At 41.5% G+C, this 19,772-nt stretch overlaps 1 protein-coding gene across 2 annotated transcripts in view; it reads left to right on the top strand.

Moving 5' to 3' along the window:
* The first annotated feature begins 246 nt into the window (after window positions 1-246).
* Window positions 247-19,772, top strand: part of acsf2 (acyl-CoA synthetase family member 2) — a 43,594-nt gene continuing 24,068 nt past the window's right edge. Inside the window, exons 1-5 of one of the 2 annotated variants that reach the window (XM_080788628.1) lie at window positions 247-371; window positions 13,971-14,166; window positions 18,255-18,383; window positions 18,921-18,974; window positions 19,461-19,579. In XM_080788628.1, coding sequence (XP_080644754.1) covers window positions 14,071-14,166; window positions 18,255-18,383; window positions 18,921-18,974; window positions 19,461-19,579 — 398 coding nt within the window. In that variant the 5' untranslated portion in view covers window positions 247-371; window positions 13,971-14,070. Of the gene's footprint in view, window positions 372-9,570; window positions 9,764-13,970; window positions 14,167-18,254; window positions 18,384-18,920; window positions 18,975-19,460; window positions 19,580-19,772 lie in introns of those variants that run through there. The other variant, XM_080788627.1, reaches the window with a different exon arrangement.

Below are 19,772 nucleotides of genomic sequence, written 5' to 3'. Positions count from 1 at the left end.
CAACACCCACTCCATGAATTTCACCCCAAAAGCCTAAACATATGTTCTATTGAAACTAAGTGCATAGGGATTCTCCCCTCAGAGGGGGGAGAACCAAGGAAAATCGGGGTCTACCTTCCCCATCGGGTGTCCAGAGAAGAGGGCTCTCCTTCGGGCTCGAGTGGCCGCACCTCAGCCTCTCGGAGCACCTGGAAGTCCCGTCCCAGCCCAGGAGGTTGGGAACTCCTTTCCTGCCCCCGTCCTGTTTAATTCTCTCCACTGCCAATGTCCAACTTTTCCCAGCCCGTATTTAGGAACCAGAGCAGTCGGGCAGGCCGGCTGGGGAGTTGAGACCCGAGGAGGTGGCCTGGCGTCGGGCTGCCGGACTAGAGGTAATAGAATTTTTTTATTTACATTGAACTCATTGATGATTTTTTACATTTTTCATTTAAAAAAGTTTTTCTGGTGAAAACCGATGAAATAATCCAGAGGTATTGTATGTGGTCCCTGACCATGCATTTAGTAATGTAGGAAATTTAAGTTAGACAAGTTGAGAAACAGTGAAAATGATGTATGATGAGTGACACGTTAATGTTGTAATTTACTGGAAAATCGGATGTGAAGAACTTGTACGCAGTTGTATGGAAAGTGTACACCCCATACACTGACTACAGGATTGACTGGTTGAGTCACCATTATTAGAAAATAGTGTACTTAGCCCAGCCCATAGAGCCCCATTGTGAACCCGGTTTTGTGAACCCGTTTTTTTAAAACCAAGGTTTTATGATAGAAATGTTGAGTATGGGTGGTGCAACCTCTCCTATAGCTATTGAGTGGTGCAACCACTCCTATAGATAGCTACTGTATGTGTGTCCCTGGGTCCCATGGGTCTGTCCGAGCACGAAAATAGCGAAAGTTTACGTCATCTTGTCCCCAACACAAACATTTAATGCCATTAACAATAAAGATATTTTTTAGAGTTTGTTTTGACACCGTTTGTTTTATATCACCATTACATCACCTAATCAACATACACTTTAATATATTAGCGCCCCTCACTTCACACCGGTGTGATTTCATAGTTCATAGATACTAATAAGTCATTAGTTTGATTAGTTTTGATTGAGTGTTTGATTATAATAAATGACTTAATAATAATCACCGACACAGGTGTAATAGGAATGACAGGGCACACCACAAGGGTGAATACATGCAGGCATACAGCTTTCTCTTGAGCCTGCATGTCTCTCTCAGTCCAAGCATGAACTGACTTGTTTATACATGTCAGTGTTTATATACACACTAGAATTTCGTGCGCGCTTCGCGCGCACTCATCCCAGAGCTACTTCGCCACGCACTATGGGAAGAAAGAAATGGCGGGAGTTGACTCCACATGTAGTAACGGATGGGTTATTGGAAATGTACCATTGTTTTGTCGTGAATATTTCCACAGCCTAATTACTAAAGGATTGTGACTGTGGGACAGACATACAGTCTGACATACAATAGGCTACACGTGTGCACAGTGAAGAAACAATGACCTATATGCCCAGATTTCTTAAATTAACATAGTTGGATTTGAACAGAAAGACAATGCCATAAATCAGTCAAAGTAAGTGACAGACTCAACAGTAGCACACAGCATGCAAGGCAGCGATGCATGCATGCAAACATGTTTGTCCAGCTGAGATTTAGTGTCTCCATCTCTCTGTGGAAGAGGTTGCACATGACCTGTACGGCCACACTGAGGCGCTCCAACACAAACACAGACACAAAACAACACCACGCTGTTTGTCCAGTTGACCCAAATCAACACCAATACCTAGTCTGTTTGTCCAAAACACAGTATCTGCTGGCCACGTTTCTACTTCGCCACAACCTAATGTTAGTAACAAATGTAGGGGAGAGCCGCCAAGGTTGTAACGCTTCACGGTTGTAACATGGACGTTATATCTTGATTGGTCAACGCCACCATGACGCCATGGCGTCAGTATGTGTACAGCAACGTACTCTACGTGCCCAGGAAGTTTGAAGTGTTTACCTTCAAAATGCGTATAATTTTACACCTGGAGTATATGTGTGCTACAATTTTTGTCTTTGGTGTTGGTGAATAAAAATCCACATGGATGTGTTCATGCTTATGTTCTTCATTAGTTTGCATGGTGTTTAGACGGAATTCACGTTCATTCTGGTCTGTAAGCAACTGCAAAGAAAACTTGCAAAAGCGGGTCATTTGTAACATGTGTTACAAATGGTCCGCTTCCATTCAATGGGATATGTAATATTTACATATTTGACATATTGGCCAATATTATATGTTCTGAAATTGTATTGTATTGTGTAGTGTATTCGAAAAGTAGTTTAGGGTTGTATAACATTGTACAACTCAATCAATCAAACGTTTGTTTAATCAATGTATTGCCCCATTGAGGCCAAACTGGTACACCCGATACTATTTAATATTTCACTTATGTTTGATATTTTCTTATCACATCCATGGTATGAAAACAATGCTAAGGAGTTGCTTCAATGAAATATAATTGCTTTAAGCTGAAAACGGGTTATTAGTTATTATGTGTAGTGTAGTGTAGTCAACATGTTAAGGCTCATACACACTGCCCGGTATTTGCTGCGATTATGCTTTCGGGGAGCATTGTTGGCGCTGGCCGACAAAAACCCCTGATCTGACGTTAAGTGGTGCCCAAATGGTAGATCACGATCTACAAAGGCTTTGCAGGTAGACCACATGACATGGCAGTAAAAATATATATAATTTTAATAAAAAAAAAGATTTTTGCATCTTCCGCTTTAGATGAACTGAAATGACTTGAGTGATTGACATCAAAAAGGGCCTGTCAGCTCAAACACACAATGCAATACTTGTTGTTGCTTACAATCATCAGTAGCAAAGTCAAATACCAACAAAAATAAAAGCCTACGATTTGCATTGTCCCCCCTCTATTTCCCATTCCATGTGCGTTTGTCTTATATGTAGCCTATATGAAAGGCCCCTCAATTACATTTTGTCACTATTTGCAGCAATGGGATGATAGTTTTATTTGGTGGGTATGTTGAGCTGGTCGTTTTGAAAGTAGCTCTCAAGTCCATAAAACAAACTAACATAGGCTACTTCTCTATAAGCAGAATCATGAATAAGCCTATTTAATTTATACAAAAGGAGAAGAGAGAGAGAGAGAGAGCAATGTGTTTGTGTCTCAAACTTTGTCTAATATTGTTTTAGAGCAGTGGTTCTCAAACATTGTCATGGCAAGAGCAAAGGACCCCCAATATTTTTTCAATGTACAAAAATAATCCCAAAATTGCGCATCTATAAATTCTAAGCATGTGAGCCGGGACTGTGTGTGTGTGTGTGTGTGTGTATATACATTCCGTCTGTAATTCCCTGTAGGCTTCACGTGAATAATGTTGTGTGCGCGCGTGCGGAGAAATAGTTATTTAATGAATCGCATGTTGGTGTGTGTGTGTGTGGGGGGGGGGCCTTACAGGCGTGCATGTGCGTGTGTGTGCGTGCAGGCGTATGTATACATTAGGGCTGTCACGATTCGCCTAGTCCACGATTCAATTCAATTTTGGATTTGCAGCTCACGATTCGATTCGATGTTCGATTCGCTATCACGATTCGCCTAGTCCACGATTCAATTCAATGTTCGATTTGAAGCTCACGATTTGCTTCGATGTTTGATTAAATTTTTTCAATCTATTTTTTTAAAACCTTCTTTTTCAGCATTGAGGGCTATATTCATTATAATTTAGGCCAATATCTTGGTTTGTAAAGAAAAACACTTGTTTCCCAATAAGTCACATTTATTTTCTATAAATAACAAATCAGAATGAGAATAAGAAAAGGTTTAACAACTTTGGGTTTTATGCCCTAACATTTATTAAATGTTTCTTTAAGATGAGATGACTTGTAACATTCTTGTTAAGCTCTAAGTAAGTAAATGAAAGAAAAAAGAAGAAAAGACAAATAGTATATAGACCCATCTGTTGTTAGTTCAAGTATTAAATACTAATTTAAGTGTGTAATTTGACTTATACACTACCTGGTTATAAATAGCTGCAGTAGGCTACACCATTTTATGCAGTATTTTATACTATTTCTATTTAGTGTACATTTAGTGGATGTGGCTTACATCCGGTCTAAAGCCCACCCACTGTATGCGCTGATTTCCATACACAATCCGTATCCTCCCCTCACCGGATGTTGAATTAACAGTACTAACGGCCATATATTTGACGATCTTTTACACAAAACGATTTTAACGGGCAACGTTTCACATGTATTATTAGTTTTATACATTTTAGGAGTGAAAACATGTGTGACCTGCATGGCATTTTGTAACGTGGTTCTGCTGTTCTGCAACTGTCATTAAATATTGAAAGCCAGCGTTTGCCACCACTGATAGTGGTCGCATGTCTGCAGCTATGCAGACCGCAACTCCGTGCGTTAATTGTTTTGCACGGGGCGAATTAGCTGAGAGCTTTTCTCTATAAGAATATAGTTGGCTGTGTTGTTGTCTTTGTAGTTTGTACCATCGTCGTTGGACAGATCGATTTCTTTGTGATGTCTGCTAAGATGCTGGCCCATATTTGACGTGTTGCCTTTGGGATACGGGCACGGCACTCGTTTTCTTTTCCACACTTATTTCCGTGTATCATCGTCGTCGCTGTCTACAACAGCACTGGCCATGGTGAAACGCAACAGCCGTCTCGTTCTCTCACTTGTCAACTCCTCTCTGTGTGTGTGTGTGTGTGTGTGTGTGTGTGTGTGTGTGTGTGTGTGTGACTGAGTGTGTGTGTGTGTGTGGCACTGCTCCGATACAGTTGGATTTTCGTCTCTTTTTTTTCTCCATGCATTCGCATGGGCGGAATGGCCCGGCCGCTCGCGGAAGTAAATTGGCTGTGTGGCGAAAATAGGCAAAGTGATCGGTGTAAGGGTGATATTTTGGCCCAATCCGATTATTGACAAAGAACAATGTTGATGTAACTAAGGGAATCGTCGAGTCATTTTTTTTGTAAATAAAGAGATTTAGATGGAATAAGCGAAATAGCGATCGTATAATCTCTCCTGTTCCTTCTGTCTCTCATCAATGTCCTGCGCGAGATCAGATTCTGTGCTGCGCGAGATGACATTGTCAAGCTAGTGTGGGGGCGGGGCTGGTAAGAGAGGGCAGTGTTGCCAGGTTTGCGAATTGTAAGCGAGTTGCAGTGTATGCAAGTAGCGTGGTTAAATTCCTTGTGTTGTGGCAACAGCGTAGGGCGCAGCAAATACGACATTGAGGGGTAGAAACCATCCCGGGCGCGTGGTTCATGTAACATGTGTGTCACTGTGAAAGACTGGCCCCATTAAGTGAACGTAGTTGGCGTAGTAGACGCCAACATGACGATTTTGGTAGACGCCAACATGACGATTGTGACGTAGGCTGTTGACGTTGAGCAATAACAGCGTGTTTCATAAAAGTAATATTTTCAGAGCAAATGAGACACTTGAACGGCTAAAAAATAGCCTATGTCAGTTCGGGGAGCGTGGCGAATTTATTTTGCATATAGAGATGTGTGGTAAAAGTGTGGTTCGGTCGGAGATAGAGCACAAAGAATGAGTATGGGTACCACTTCTCACTTGTATAAATAGATACAATGTTGTAGTACCAAACAAGAACATAAAATACAGTCACTAACAATAACAATTATGTAACCAAGTAACCGATTAACACAAATACAATACATACAATTCACTTGTACATTTTGAACGAGTTTAACATACCTGTAGCAAAGACACAAGGGTGAATACATGCAGGCATACAGCTTTCTCTTGAGCCTACATCCATTCTTCCATCCTGCTACCCTAATAGACAGGGGTACATGAGCACCTGGCCGTTCATTCGTGCTCTATCTCCGACCAAGCCACACTTCCACCACACATCTCTCTATGCTAAATAAAACCTGCACACTCCCACAAAAGACATAGACTACATTGCATTCGCCAAAAATGTCTTCTTTACTGTTTAAATATTACTTTTCTGAAACACGCTATTCTTGCTCAACCTCAACAGCCTACGTCAGAATCGTCATGTTGGCGTCTACTACGCCAACTACGTTCACTTAATGGGGCCAGTCCTTCACAGTGACACACGCGTTAGATCAACCACGCGACCGGGATGGTTTCTACCCCTCAATGTCGTGCCTACTCTACACTGCCATCCGAAGGCCCCTCCCCCTTTCACTGCTCCTGTGTGTGACCTGTGAACTACTCTCTGACTGCACTGTGGCTTGATTTATATGTGCGAGGTTGAAATGTAATGCACATAAATTAATTATAGGTCCAGCAAGCAAATCATGATTGTCTGTTTGTGCTCAATAGGTCACCATCACATTCCGATTTTAGGTGTTGTGTTTTCTATGACATTTATTTGGGCCAGTAGTTTCATATCTATCCTTTTTCCGACCAACACAGAACATGCTAACGGTGTTAGCGCGTTAGCATCCATCTTGCTTTTGATTTATATGTGCGAGGTGGAAATGTAATGCACATAAATTAATTATAGGTCCAGCAAGCAAATCATGATTGTCTGTTTGTGCTCAATAGGTCACCATCACATTCCGATTTTAGGTGTTGTGTTTTGTATGACACTTTGGCCAGTAGTTTCATATCTATCCTTTTTCCTTTGACCAACACAGACCATGCTAACGGTGTTAGCGCGTTAGCATCACACAGCTTACAGCGTCAGTGTTGCATGAATACTTTCAACCATGACAATGCCGACTACTTTTGCTACACACACTTCCCAAGGAAAGGTTGAGAAATGACATAATTATGGTCGTTTCTAATCTCAGCATTTCACAAGAGAAAGACGTGGATGCCTTTCGCTGCGCTGTTGGCGTTGCCATGTCTCATAGAAACAAGTAAATAGGTCTTTATAAATAATCCCAAAACAAGCGCATATAACAGGGGTCTGTAACCTATTTTAAATGAAGTGCCATGTTTTTATTTTCTAGATAGTGAGTCAGCCACAATCTCACATCACAACAATAATCCATGTAATAATCACAATAACAATACTAATAATAATAATCATAATAATCCTGCTACCCTAATAGACAGGGGTACATAAGCACATGGCCGTTTATCCAACAGCTTTCTCCGACCCAACCACACTTTCACCACACATCTCTATATGCAAAATAAATTCGGCACACTCCCAGAATACATATAGGCTACATTTCATTGAAAGAAATGTCTTAATTACTGAATAAATATTACTTTTGTCAACCACGCCATTGTTGCTCAACATCACCAGCCTACGTCAGAATCGTCATGTTGGCGTCTACTACGCCAACTACGTTCACTTATTGGGGCCAGTCCTTCACAGTGACACACGCGTTAGATGAACCACGCGACCGGGATGGTTTCTACCCCTCAATGTCGTGCATTTGCTGCGCCCTTCTAATGCTGCGCCACGCCTACTCTATACTGCTCCATGCGACTCGAACAGCGTCAGCAGCAGCAGCTCCGAGCCTCCGTCAGAAAGGCTGCCCACAGCACTGCACAGCCCCACACCCAAATGAATCGAATGAATGAATAAGGCGCTTATATCGCTATTGCTCAGTGGATGGGACATTTACATTAAAAGCAATCGGATGGACGCGTGGATAACGGCATGGTTGTGTGCAATCGGAGGGAAAGCTTCCATAATCCATATAGCTTCCATGCTAGCTGCTTCAGACACAGGGGAGGGGAGGGAGAAATAGTGCGAAATAGCGCTTATGCAACAATTACCCTAAAACACAAACACCTCAACTCGATGTCATTGTGAATAAGAATTTCGAGCGAAATAATAATTTTTGGAAGGACACTTTCACCCAGTATGAAGCTAAATGTGGAAGCCGTGTGTGTCACACCAAAACGGCTGACCTATAGAATCCTGTAACCAGCCTCTCGCACTGCCTGCGAGTTGGCTCCGTCTAAGGCTCCGTCTTATGAGCAAATTTAGAACTTCCGGTCTGACAGCTAGCAGATTTAACACATCCGGTTGCTTTCAGAATAAAATAAGATTATTTAATTCGTTAATTAAATAATTTTTACATTACATTATTAGTATTATTATTACATTACAGTTATTGTAAAGACACACATTATGTTTCTGTGTAAAAATAAGTAATTAAATAACATCAAACAGTTATCTAAATGGATAAATGCTATTCACTGGAGTGCATGGACTTTATAAAGTGGACACTGGACAAAAGACGGCTCCGCCAGGCAACTATCTGGACATACCCACGCGTTTGGGAAGATGTCCTCTACCACCCCACAGTCTCCGCTAAGCGGGAGAGGTGTAAAATTCACAGCAGCAGAGCTTCTACTGGGGTCAATGCAAAAAAATGTACCGTTTCCGGACCCAGAATGGACACTGGACAAAGAGGCCTCCGCGAGGCAACTATCTGGACATACCCACGCGTCCGGGGAGATGTCCTCTACCACCCCACAGTCTCCGCTAAGCGGGAGAGGTGTAAAATTCAGAGCAGCAGACCTTCTATTGGGGTCAACACTCAAAAAAGTGCCGTTTCCAGACCCAGAATGGACACTGGACAAAGAGGCCTCCGCGAGGCAACTATCTGGACATACCCACGCGTCCGGGGAGATGTCCTCTACCACCCCACAGTCTCCGCTAAGCGAGAGAGGTGTAAAATTCAGAGCAGCAGAGCTTCTACTGGGGTCAATGCAAAATAAATTACCGTTTCCGGACCCAGACTGGACACTGGACAAAAGACGGCTCCGCGAGGCAACTATCTGGACATACCCACGCGTCCGGGGAGATGTCCTCTACCACCCCACAGTCTCCGCTAAGCGGGAGAGGTGTAAAATTCAGACCAGCAGACCTTCTATTGGGGTCAACACTCAAAAAAGTGCCGTTTCCAGACCCAGAATGGACACTGGACAAAGAGGCCTCCGCGAGGCAACTATCTGGACATACCCACGCGTCCGGGGAGATGTCCTCTACCACCCCACAGTCTCCGCTAAGCGAGTAAATGGGTGCTTATATTTCTATGTGAAATGTGGTGATGCTGGCATCACAATAGATGCCAGCATCACGCTGCCTCCGTCTAATAAGCACATTTACAACTTCCTGTTTGGAAACCGAAACAGATGCTTCTGACATTTGCCTGTGCGTGCTTAATCGTTGTACTTCTGAACACATTTCCCAAATCTCAGTGATTTATCCACACATCGCTCTGTGTGTGTGTGTGTGTGTGTGTGTGTGTGTGTCGCGTCGTCCTCCAGCTGCAATTGCGAGTGTGCGCTGTGTGCAGGGCACACTACTGAGTTTAAAACCACAGCTGAAACATGAAGTGGAGTCTGTCAATTCCCGCAATTTCCTTCTTCCCATATTGCGCTGCAACGACACTAGGATTGAGCCCCCCGAAGGGGGGCGAAATTCTAGTCTGAGGAATGGATTCGAGTTCAAGAGAGGCGTAGCGTCGCCATCTACAGGAAACTGCTCTGTACTGAAAAGTGAGCCAAAGTAATTTAATAACACTTGAAAGCCGCCTCCTCCTCCCTCGGTTCTTAAGTTCTGCTTCTGCTACAACTTGCATTCCCAGACGCTCGCGGTTGCAGTGGGCACTTGGCTAAAATTAAAACAATGATTTCGAGAATTGCATTTCGCTCGCAATCTCTGCGAACAAATAATATTTTTTCCAGGAGAGCACAAGCTCTGCTGCACCGACCATTGAAACATCCCGGCTTACTTAGCCAAGGAAGTTGGTGAGTTGCATGATCGATTATTGTTGTTGTTTAACTTATTTAGCTGTATCAGTTGTCCACTGAATCAGTTGTCCACTGATTCATTCATGATATTCAGAACAGATAATGTAGTGGCGTAGGAACTTTCGCGAGGAAAGGAAGCCAAATAACTAAAGGCATTTAAAACCCACACTGTACTTTCGGTTATCTTTACAATTTGTTTACTAGCAAATAAATATTCTGATGTTTTCCATTGTAGCCTATAACAAAACCAGGACGCATTAAATTACAAAATGCAAGACGCCACATGACAACTTTCACTGTCAACATTCACATCATCAAATGACGCATACCAGACATGACATTTGATTTGTTATGTTTGACCTAGATATTATATAATATGTAATGTCTGGTATTAAACCAATACTCACTAATTAGGCTACTCATTATAACGGCAGTTACACGGCACGTATATAGCCTACAGCCCAAATGCAAAGAAAGAGTGGAAAAACATAGCAGCCCTGTATATTTCATGGCATATAGTAAAACAATTAAATCTCTGTCCATTTGTTGTGACCTCCTTTCGCCGACATTGATGGCCATTGTTTGAATAATTCCCGGTGGCTTGCGCAGCGCAGTTTGTTCAAAAGTGGAAACATGCTTTTACTTTTATTTGATGCCCTGTTTTATTGAACTGTATAACTGAAGGTTATGCAATAACCATGGTTATATAAACGATATGAGTGAATCAATTCACCGTGTGGGCCAGCCTGCCAGGCATCAGCCATGTGTTGACAATGTTCTGGCATGGAGCAATGGAGGGAATGTGACGTGGAAATCCTTGTTGCCAATAATGTATGGGCCTGCCCTAGTCCAATATATTCTTGCAGAAATTGAAACCACACCAAAGCGTCAGGTTGGGACAAAACTGTTTTTAAGGTAGACCACACCAATGCAACTCATTGCAACTCAATGAGTTTGCTATACAGTTTGCTTTATTTTATAGCCTTTGTTATGTTTTTGTTTTTTTTTAACATCTGTTTATTATGATTTTTGGCATAAAAGCATTTCAGTAGTGATTAACCAGAAAATTACAGATCGGACAAAAAACATACAAACAAGAGACTTACAATAAAAGGAGACAAAACATAACTCAAAGAAAAAGACAAAAACAATAAAATAATAACTGACAAGGCTGATGACTACACGACACTCCGAGGACAGAAACAACATCACTATCAATTCTAAAAAACATTTCTGATATGAAAAATAAGACATATGCATACATGTGTACCCTCATAGACAATACAAACATACATATATATACACATATCAAACATTCATAGGTACATTAATCAGATGACATTACGGGGCAGAACGACATTGAATTCCACCACTTCAGTCCAACAAGCATCTCAATAATGGGCGACCAGGTTTTTAGATAAAGGTGTTCCCTTTTCGACAAGGTAAATCTAATTTTCTCCATATGCAGCACTCCTCCCAGCTCCCTTAGCCACATGTCAACTGTCGGAGGTTTATCCGATTTCCAGGCTTGTAGTATTAACTTTCTAGCTAGCAGTGTAGCGAGCGAGATGGCCTGTGCTTCGTATTTGTTTTGGACTTGATCTGGTTCCACCACACCGAAGAGTGCAACTAGAGGTGCCGGGGGGAAGTCTCTTTTATAAGCTTTAGCCAAGAAATCAAATTTTTAATTCCAGAAACGTTGCAATTTATGACATTGAAGGAACTGATGAGACAAAGTCCCTTGTTCCGTTAAACACTTTCCACACATGGGAGAAGAATCTTTAAAGATTTTGTTTAATTTAGTTGGGGAATAGTGCAGCCTATGAACAATCTTAAATTGAATCAGAGAGTGCCTAACATTGATAGAGCTATGGTGAATGTTGGTGATACAATCCTCCCATACTCCATCTGAAATCTCTATGCCCAATTCTCTTTGCCAATTGTCCTTAAACAAGCTTGAGGATGGGTTAACCACGGCCAGTAAGGTGTCATAGAATTGAGAGACTGCACCTTTTTCAAAGGGCTCATTGTTGAAGAAACTGTCCAAGACTGGATGACTGGGTTGTTGTTCATATTGTGGGACATGCGTTCTAAGAAAATGTCTCAATTGCAAGTAACGGAAGAAATGCGATGATGGGAGCTGGAAGGATTCTCGTAACTGTTGAAAAGAGGCAAGATAACCTTTACCACGACCTTGATTAAAGTATACATTTCGTAGGTTCACAATACCTTTCCCCTTCCATGACATGAAAAGCCGGATTGGAACATATAGGAGAATCCAAATATATTTTTGGAGCCTTTGTCAATGCTAAGATCTGAGACCATATTTTCAGAGAATTTTGAATTATGGGGTTATGTCCATAAGCACTTTTCTTGATCTTAATAGGGCTATTAAGTAATGCAGGAAGACACGACCCAGAACAGGATGAATGCTCGATACTAAGCCACGCAGGCACATTTTCCAGGTTACATCCAGGATAGCAGTCATACCATAGATGGATAAATAAAGTTTAAGTGAGCCGCCATATAGTATAACGTGAATTGAGGAAGTCCAAACCCTCCTTCGTTCTTACTTTTGCATAGATGTGGCCTGGCTTTTCTAGGTGTTTTACAAAACCAGATGAAGGATGAAATGATAGAGCCTTTGTTATGTTTGACCTAGATATTATATAATATGTAATGTCTGGCCTTAAACCAATACTCACTAATTAGGCTACTCATTATAACGGCAGTTACACGGCACGTATAGCCTACAGCCCAAATGCAAAGAAAGAGTGGAAAAACATCTAGCAGCTATACATACTTCATGGCATAGTATAGTAAAACAATTAAATCTCTGTCCATTTGTTGTGACCTCCTTTCGCCGACATTGATGGCCATTGTTTGAATAATTCCAGGTGGCTTGCGCAGCGCAGTTTGTTCAAAAGTGGAAACATGGTTTTACTTTTATTTGATACCCTGTTTTATTGAACTGTATAACTCCCAGCATCTTTCTCTGTGTGTGCCAGCCTGCCAGGCATCAGCCATGTGTTGACAATGTTCTGGCATGGAGCAATGGAGGGAATGTGACGTGGAAATCCTTGTTGCCAATAATGTATGGGCCTGCCCTAGTCCAATATATTCTTGCAGAAATTGAAACCACACCAAAGCGTCAGGTTGGGACAAAACTGTTTTTAAGGTAGACCACACCAATGCAACTCATTGCAACTCAATGAGTTTGCTATACAGTTTGCTTTATTTTATAGCCTTTTTTTTGGCTGATTGGGGACTCTTCTTCTTTTCCTTCTTATTCAAAACAATTGGATTCGGTTCTAAAAGAAGCTGACAAAACTGATTGTGTTGGGGGGGAATCATTCTCATGATTCTCTTGTTTCTTCTGGAGATTGTATGCATCATCTTCTCTAATTGGCCAACCCAAACTGTTCGGCTTCATGGACTGGTTTGCGCGGTTAGGCCAGTACTATCTGCAAGTCCCTGATTGGCTTATCTGATTGGCCGGGCTTCGCTCAACATTTGTGCCGCATAGCAATGTAAATGGAATGACTTGATCAAGTCATTATGCCCCCAAGTAGGCTACTTGGGGGCATAATAATAGTAGTAATTTATCCTTTATTAATTACCCCAGGTAGATTCTGTTATCATTCAGTTCAGAGTGAAAACAGGGCCTGCACACATTGGGACAATAGACAGGCAAATATGGAACAGTTGCACGTAATGGCACCCAGGACTTGTTTCAGGGTTCAGTGCTTTGCTCAAGGGCATCTCAGTAGTGGAGGTTAACTGGCACCGCTCCTCCTACCAGTCCTTGACCTGAACCACCAACCCTTTGGTTCACTGACACTCAAAATTGTCCATTCATTGTCAATGGCATATAATGTTTGTGTTAGGAAGTTTGTTTGCACACACACTAAGGTGCAATGGTTGCACTTGGAACTCTCACATTGCTTAAATTAGTGCACAAATGCATGTCACTGTAAGACTAGTCTCTCGAGACCAATCTGAGAACCCATCGGCAAAACTTGAATTTAATGCGAGTCAACAGTCTGACTCGAGACAGACTGTTGACTCGCGTCCATAAAAGGAAAATAGGTAGCTGTGTTTCCTTTGTTTTGCCGATGCGTTCTAATACCAACAGCATTGCTTCCAGGTTTTACTTGGATTTCATTGCTAATGACCTCTCTCCCATCTCCCTGGTTCCTTTCAGTGCCATTCATGTGGACAGTCCACCTGTCATACCAACTCTGACCACCAGCTACGCCCATGGCACGTCCTCCAAGTCTTTGCTTCACAGCACAATAGGAGAGATGCTGCTGTCCACTGTTGAGCGTTTTCCTGACAGAGAAGCCATGGCCTTTCTACAGGATGGAGTCCGAAAAACCTTCTCACAGTTTCAGCAGGACGTGAGTAGCACAGCTTACGATTTTTAAAAGAGAAAAAGACTGTTGTTCCCTTAAGTGCAATTTATTAGTCCCTCCAATCATAGCATTTATTGATTGATTGAATACTTTATTAACAGTTTGCATGGACAAGCACAGGGAAGTACAGTACACTACAAGGTCTGCAAAAAGGATTTATCCAAGAAAGGCTTGTTTCGATTGGGGTCATTTTGTACTCAAGATCGGCCGCTTCGAGCCCAAGCTCAGTTTGAAGAAGTGCATGGGCTCAAAATGTCACTGCTATTAGACGTATTATTACATTGCACTTAAGGGAGGTAAAGTATGCAGACCGTCTATTTATATTTTCTGATTGTCTTCCTTTGGTCCAGCACTTGCCTAAATGGTTTGTGAGTGGGCGTGACTAGTACTAGCACTTAAATTAAATATTACAGGTACTAGAGTGAAGATTGTTCCAATGATATTCCCAACGATTTTATATTCATGTATTCCATGTATTCACTTAAGACTTGTTGTAATGTGAAAGGTCACAGAAAGAATTGAGTGTTCTCCCCCCTGTCTGGGTAATCAGAGCACATGTGAAGGCTCATAAGGAAGGAGACACTGGTGTGCCAGAGTGGGAGTGAACAAGTTTTGTCATAGATGGTTGTAGTGTACTATTTCTAGTTTTTCTCCCAGTGTTAATGTTACACAGCTCTGTATGTTGCAATTTTTTACCAGCTGCTGTGTAAGCACAGCTGGTCAATGTTCTCTCTGTGGTGCTTTTACGCCCACTTGCTGTAGTTGAGACTAGGGTTTCATATTCTTCCCGAATTTGGCTCATTTGAAATCCCGGGAATGTGCCGACCTTTTCCCGGGCTACCCAGGAATTCCTGTCGAAAAAAAAAGAAAAGCTAAATATGTAGATACTTCATATTTTCAATCGAATAGTGATATTTTATTGTTTAAAATGTTTTATTTGAACGAAATATGAACATATAAAATTAAATTATTAAATAAAAATCCTAATGTACAGTATATAGGCCTACGCTATTCAGAAAAAAAGTTTGCACACACGTTTTTCGGGACGAATATCGGAGCGAATGTCGGAGCAAAGTGAGGTGATCACCGTTGTCTAGTACTTCTCATTATGAAAGCACTACCGCAAAGAGGGGGAGATCCATTCCTAACACTAGATTAACTGTCATTTGAGGCATCTGAGGCATCTGAGGCATCTGAGGCATGAAGATTGAATGCTCCTTCAATCTTATGAACGGAAAGATATTGAACAACTTTGTGATGAATTGTCTGACCAAGTAAGAAGAGATACCAATATAATATTGGCAATATTGCATATAACCTCACACAAAAGATATCTACACAGATGCTGTGTTTTTAAGCAAGCTTTCAGTGGTTCTTTTCATATCCGGGTCCATTCACCGTGATCACCTCGTTTTGTACTTTATGAAAAGTCCGATTGGTTGTGAAAATAGGCAGCAGGGCCAGGGCACGCAACACACTGATTATATTGTATCAAGGCTGCTCTTTGAGAGAGAGAGAGAGACTGTGCTTCGTCTCACCGCCCGGTACATTGTGTCAGAGCTCAGGCTGACAATGCGTCTCATATGGTCTTGTAGGCTACATCGCATAATGTTATCTGGCAATATCTTCACGGCACCATCGTGTTAATATATAAAGGAGCATTCAGTGAAACCCTGGTCTGCCCCAGTAACAAGATGTGCACATGCACGCACTACATCTCCACCAGGTCAGGTTGTGGCCTCCTGGTGGCACTATAATAGGCCAATGTGAAAAGGGTGCCATTTCTTCTTATGCCTTCGATGGCAAGTGGATGATTTGAGGCATTTTGTTCCAAAAATGGGGTTGCAAAAATCCACCTGTTGGTGGCGCTATAACAGGCCAATGTGAAAAGGGTGGGATATATTCCTCAGCCTAGTAGGAAAGTCTGTGAAAGATTTCACGTAAATTGCACGCTGCGTCCATTCTGATGATGGCTAATAATTCCATCAAGACATTAGCAGCATGTGAGACATTGTTGGGTATCCACACATTTCATTGAGGGCAATTAGAACCAGTCACTTTGTTCTCCCCTCCATAACAATAATGAGTTAATACAAGTCTTCTGAACAACATTATACAGAAAGAGGCAATCACAGCTTATTTTACAATGTCTTATAGTCATTTATACTCTCATATGTGGTCGGTAAATCATAAGGTGAGCTGTCCATGTCTCGATGAGCTGTCCTTACCAACTCACCCCACGGGTGAGCTGACCAGCGAGCTGTCCACAGAACCAGTTCTCTCCACTTTTTGCTGCGGCGAGTTGGTAAGGGTGCAACTCAAAAGTTTCGCCAGCACCATAGAATACAGCTCCCATTGCCTTAGTAACATTGCCACAAAATGTTTGTTAGGTTGCAGCTTTAGAAATGTAAACTATTGCTGAGACATTGCCTATATCCATTTTTTCTTTGCAATATTTAGTAGTTTATTCATTATGAATTTATCCCCACCACCACCTTCTCCACATGTATAATGATTTCCCCTTGTTTTAAACAACTGTGTCCACCACATTTTACACATGTACGTACATGTGTTAAACAACAGTGTCCAGCCAGGCCTCGAGGGAACATTCCAATCCTGCACCCCTATCCCACCTAACCAAACAGCCCCTGACTTCACATGTTGCACTCATTCATTTAGCAAATTGTTTACTGACCATTTACATTGTCATTTGAAAAATAAATAAATAAAAATAATAATGTTAAAGTTTGCTCAATAATTTGAATACATTTAATAATTCACTCCTTCCTTCGGGCTTATCAATATAATGGACGGACAGTGGAGGTGGACAATGATGATTGTATAGTCTTTTTCCTTTCTTGGCACATACTGGAAACTAGGTTAAAAGTGAATGTCATGTCATGTCATGTGATGATATGATAATTACCCCAGTGCAACCTGAGTGTGACAGCAGGCAGTTTAAAGTGCATCAGATAAAACCTTCACGAGATGCAGTGATCCTCGAGGGTAAATTCCTTCTCTATTATTTCAACCATCCTATGTACTGTAAGTAAGTAAGTAAAGTTTATTTATAGAGCACCTTTCACAGACAATTACTGTCACAAAGTGCTTTAACAACATTAAAATTAAAACAAGTCAATAGTCAATAAAACAAGTCAAGAACTAAATCACTAATAAAGTAAGACAAAATAGCAAAAGTAGAGTAAAAATAAAGCAATCAACCAGGCCGCCTATAGAAAGGCCTGTTTAAAAAGGTGAGTTTTCAACAGTCCTTTGAAAATTGAGCTCATTCCATAGCCTAGTGGCAAAACCTGCAAAGGCTCGATCGCCTTTGGTTATTCGTTTTGTCTGAGGAGTAGTGCAGTGCAGTTCAGTGCGCTGCTCCAAGTGAGTGCACAGGAACTAGTTGGGGATTCAGTGTCTTGCTCAAGGACACCTTTGACAACAGGCTCTGAATGATAACAGGTGCCTATGGTCAGAACTCAGAACTGAGGTGGACAAGATGTGCCCATGATCATGGAATGATTTGCAAAACTCAACCTTGAGCACATTATCTCCTTGCCGAACTTTAAAATAAACTGAACTTCGTCCTGGGCGATCGGTTTGTTAACTTTACAGGTAGTACAGTCAAAGGTTATGTGTTATTGTGGTGATTTGTACGCAATTCATCAGTAATGCATATAAAACAATACAATACAAAACATACTACAAAATAAAACAATGTAATAAAGTAGAAGCATAAATATAGATATATTACAGAGAAAGCAGGGGGCAGAGGTCAGGGGATACTCTACCATTCACAGATAGGTTAAAATAATGGTTTATTTACGGTATGTTTTGGTAACTCATATGTAACCTGTGAATGACATGGAGACTGTAACTTCATAATACAGTTGTTGTTAAAAGAGTGATATTATAAATCGGTCGACCTTGTTGAGGTGTACATTCTTTGAACTTGTGTTTGCAGATTCCAAAAGCAAACATTAAAAGTACATTGTGATGTATAGAGCATTGTATTGCTGTAATAATCATCCTGTAACGCAACCATGTTAAATTAAGAGATGTTCATCTAGGTGGACCAGGCTGCTGCAGGCCTGTTGGGGATCGGGCTGAAGAGAGGGGACAGATTAGGCATGTGGGGACCCAATAAATATGAATGGATCCTGTTCCAGTTTGCCACAGCCAAAGCTGGCATTATTCTGGTAAGTGCAGTTATTACATCATCTAGCACTGTAACCTTGAATCACATTTTAAACTGCTGGTGTCTTGTAGCATAATGGGTGTGGAATATTGCCCTTGTGCAAGAAATGAGGAAGAAATGAAGAGTGCAAGTCAGGGGAAAACATGCCAGTATTTAGTGTGTGTGTGTGTGTGTGTGTGTGTGTGTGTGTGTGTGTGTGTGTGTGTGTGTGTGTGTGTGTGTGTGTGTGTTCTGTCTTTTTGTTGAGTAGTAGAACTAGTACGGGGTGGGGTGATTCCAGGCCCCTCTGTGTGCATACATATATATATTATATACGTAAATACACCGGATATAGCACAGTTGCTAATTTTCATCCGCAGTCCTCACAGGAAACAGACAGTCAAACAGTGGAATACATTTACATGACATTACATAGGGAACACAGCATAAAAAAAAGAAATACACCTAAAGTATGTTTTTGCGATATGGGGGCATGTGAGATACTACAGGCTTGACCACAAACCTCTTATTTCATTGCTTTACCACGTCCACTAAATAGGTTTCTGTGAATCCAGCTTACCAGTTGCAGGAGGTGGAGTTCGCATTGCGAAAGGTGAGTTGGTTTAATGTGACCTAAATGGTCAGACCAGTCTGATCATTGTCATTTGATCACTATGTCATTTAACCCATTCTGACCGGGCACCCATTTTGGTGTTAGCATCATGTTATGCTTTACCTATTGAAAAATAGCAGATCTACAAGCTCATATCGCGCCACCGAGTGGCGCGATACGAGCTTGTAGGTCTGCTATTTTTGAAAAATTCGAAGAACGACTGACATTTTTAGAATCTGATCTCAGGTCAGAATGGGTTCATCAGACCAGTGTGTGTCCAGTGGAAACCTCGTATGAATCTGATCTCAGGTCAGAATGGGTTAACCACTTTCAACCTGGTGTTCTTATTATGGGCATGTCATTATACTGTAGATGAAAATGTTCAAAAATAGAGAAAAACAAAATGACGCGATGTGAGCTTATAAATAATCATTTTTTTAATTCATTTATTTTAAGTAACTGTGGACTTTGTTCCTTTTCTTGCAGGTGGGATGTAACGCAATAGTGTGCCCAACACAATTTAAGACCCAAAAATACTGTGACATGCTGCGACATATATGCCCAGAGATTGAGACTTCCAGCCCAGGAGCAATCAAGAGCGCCAGGTACAGTAGTATAGTCCCAAGTGGTTTATTTTTAGTTCACCATAATCATATTGTGGGCCTCACTTACCAACATTATACGTTAAAACAGTTTGAAAGGGGTGTCGGGTGGTCCTAGCCGGTTGCTGACTGTAATTATTCTTTATGCTTTTTAAGAGTTGTGAGGATCCGAGTTTGACTCTGTCTAAATGAAGCA

The sequence above is a fragment of the Protomyctophum bolini genome, assembly GCF_963924005.1.
Source record: "Protomyctophum bolini genome assembly, chromosome: 18".
Taxonomy (NCBI): Eukaryota; Metazoa; Chordata; class Actinopteri; order Myctophiformes; family Myctophidae; genus Protomyctophum; species Protomyctophum bolini.
The sequence above is the reverse complement of the archived record's forward strand: the minus strand, read 5'-3'. Positions and strand labels throughout refer to the sequence as shown.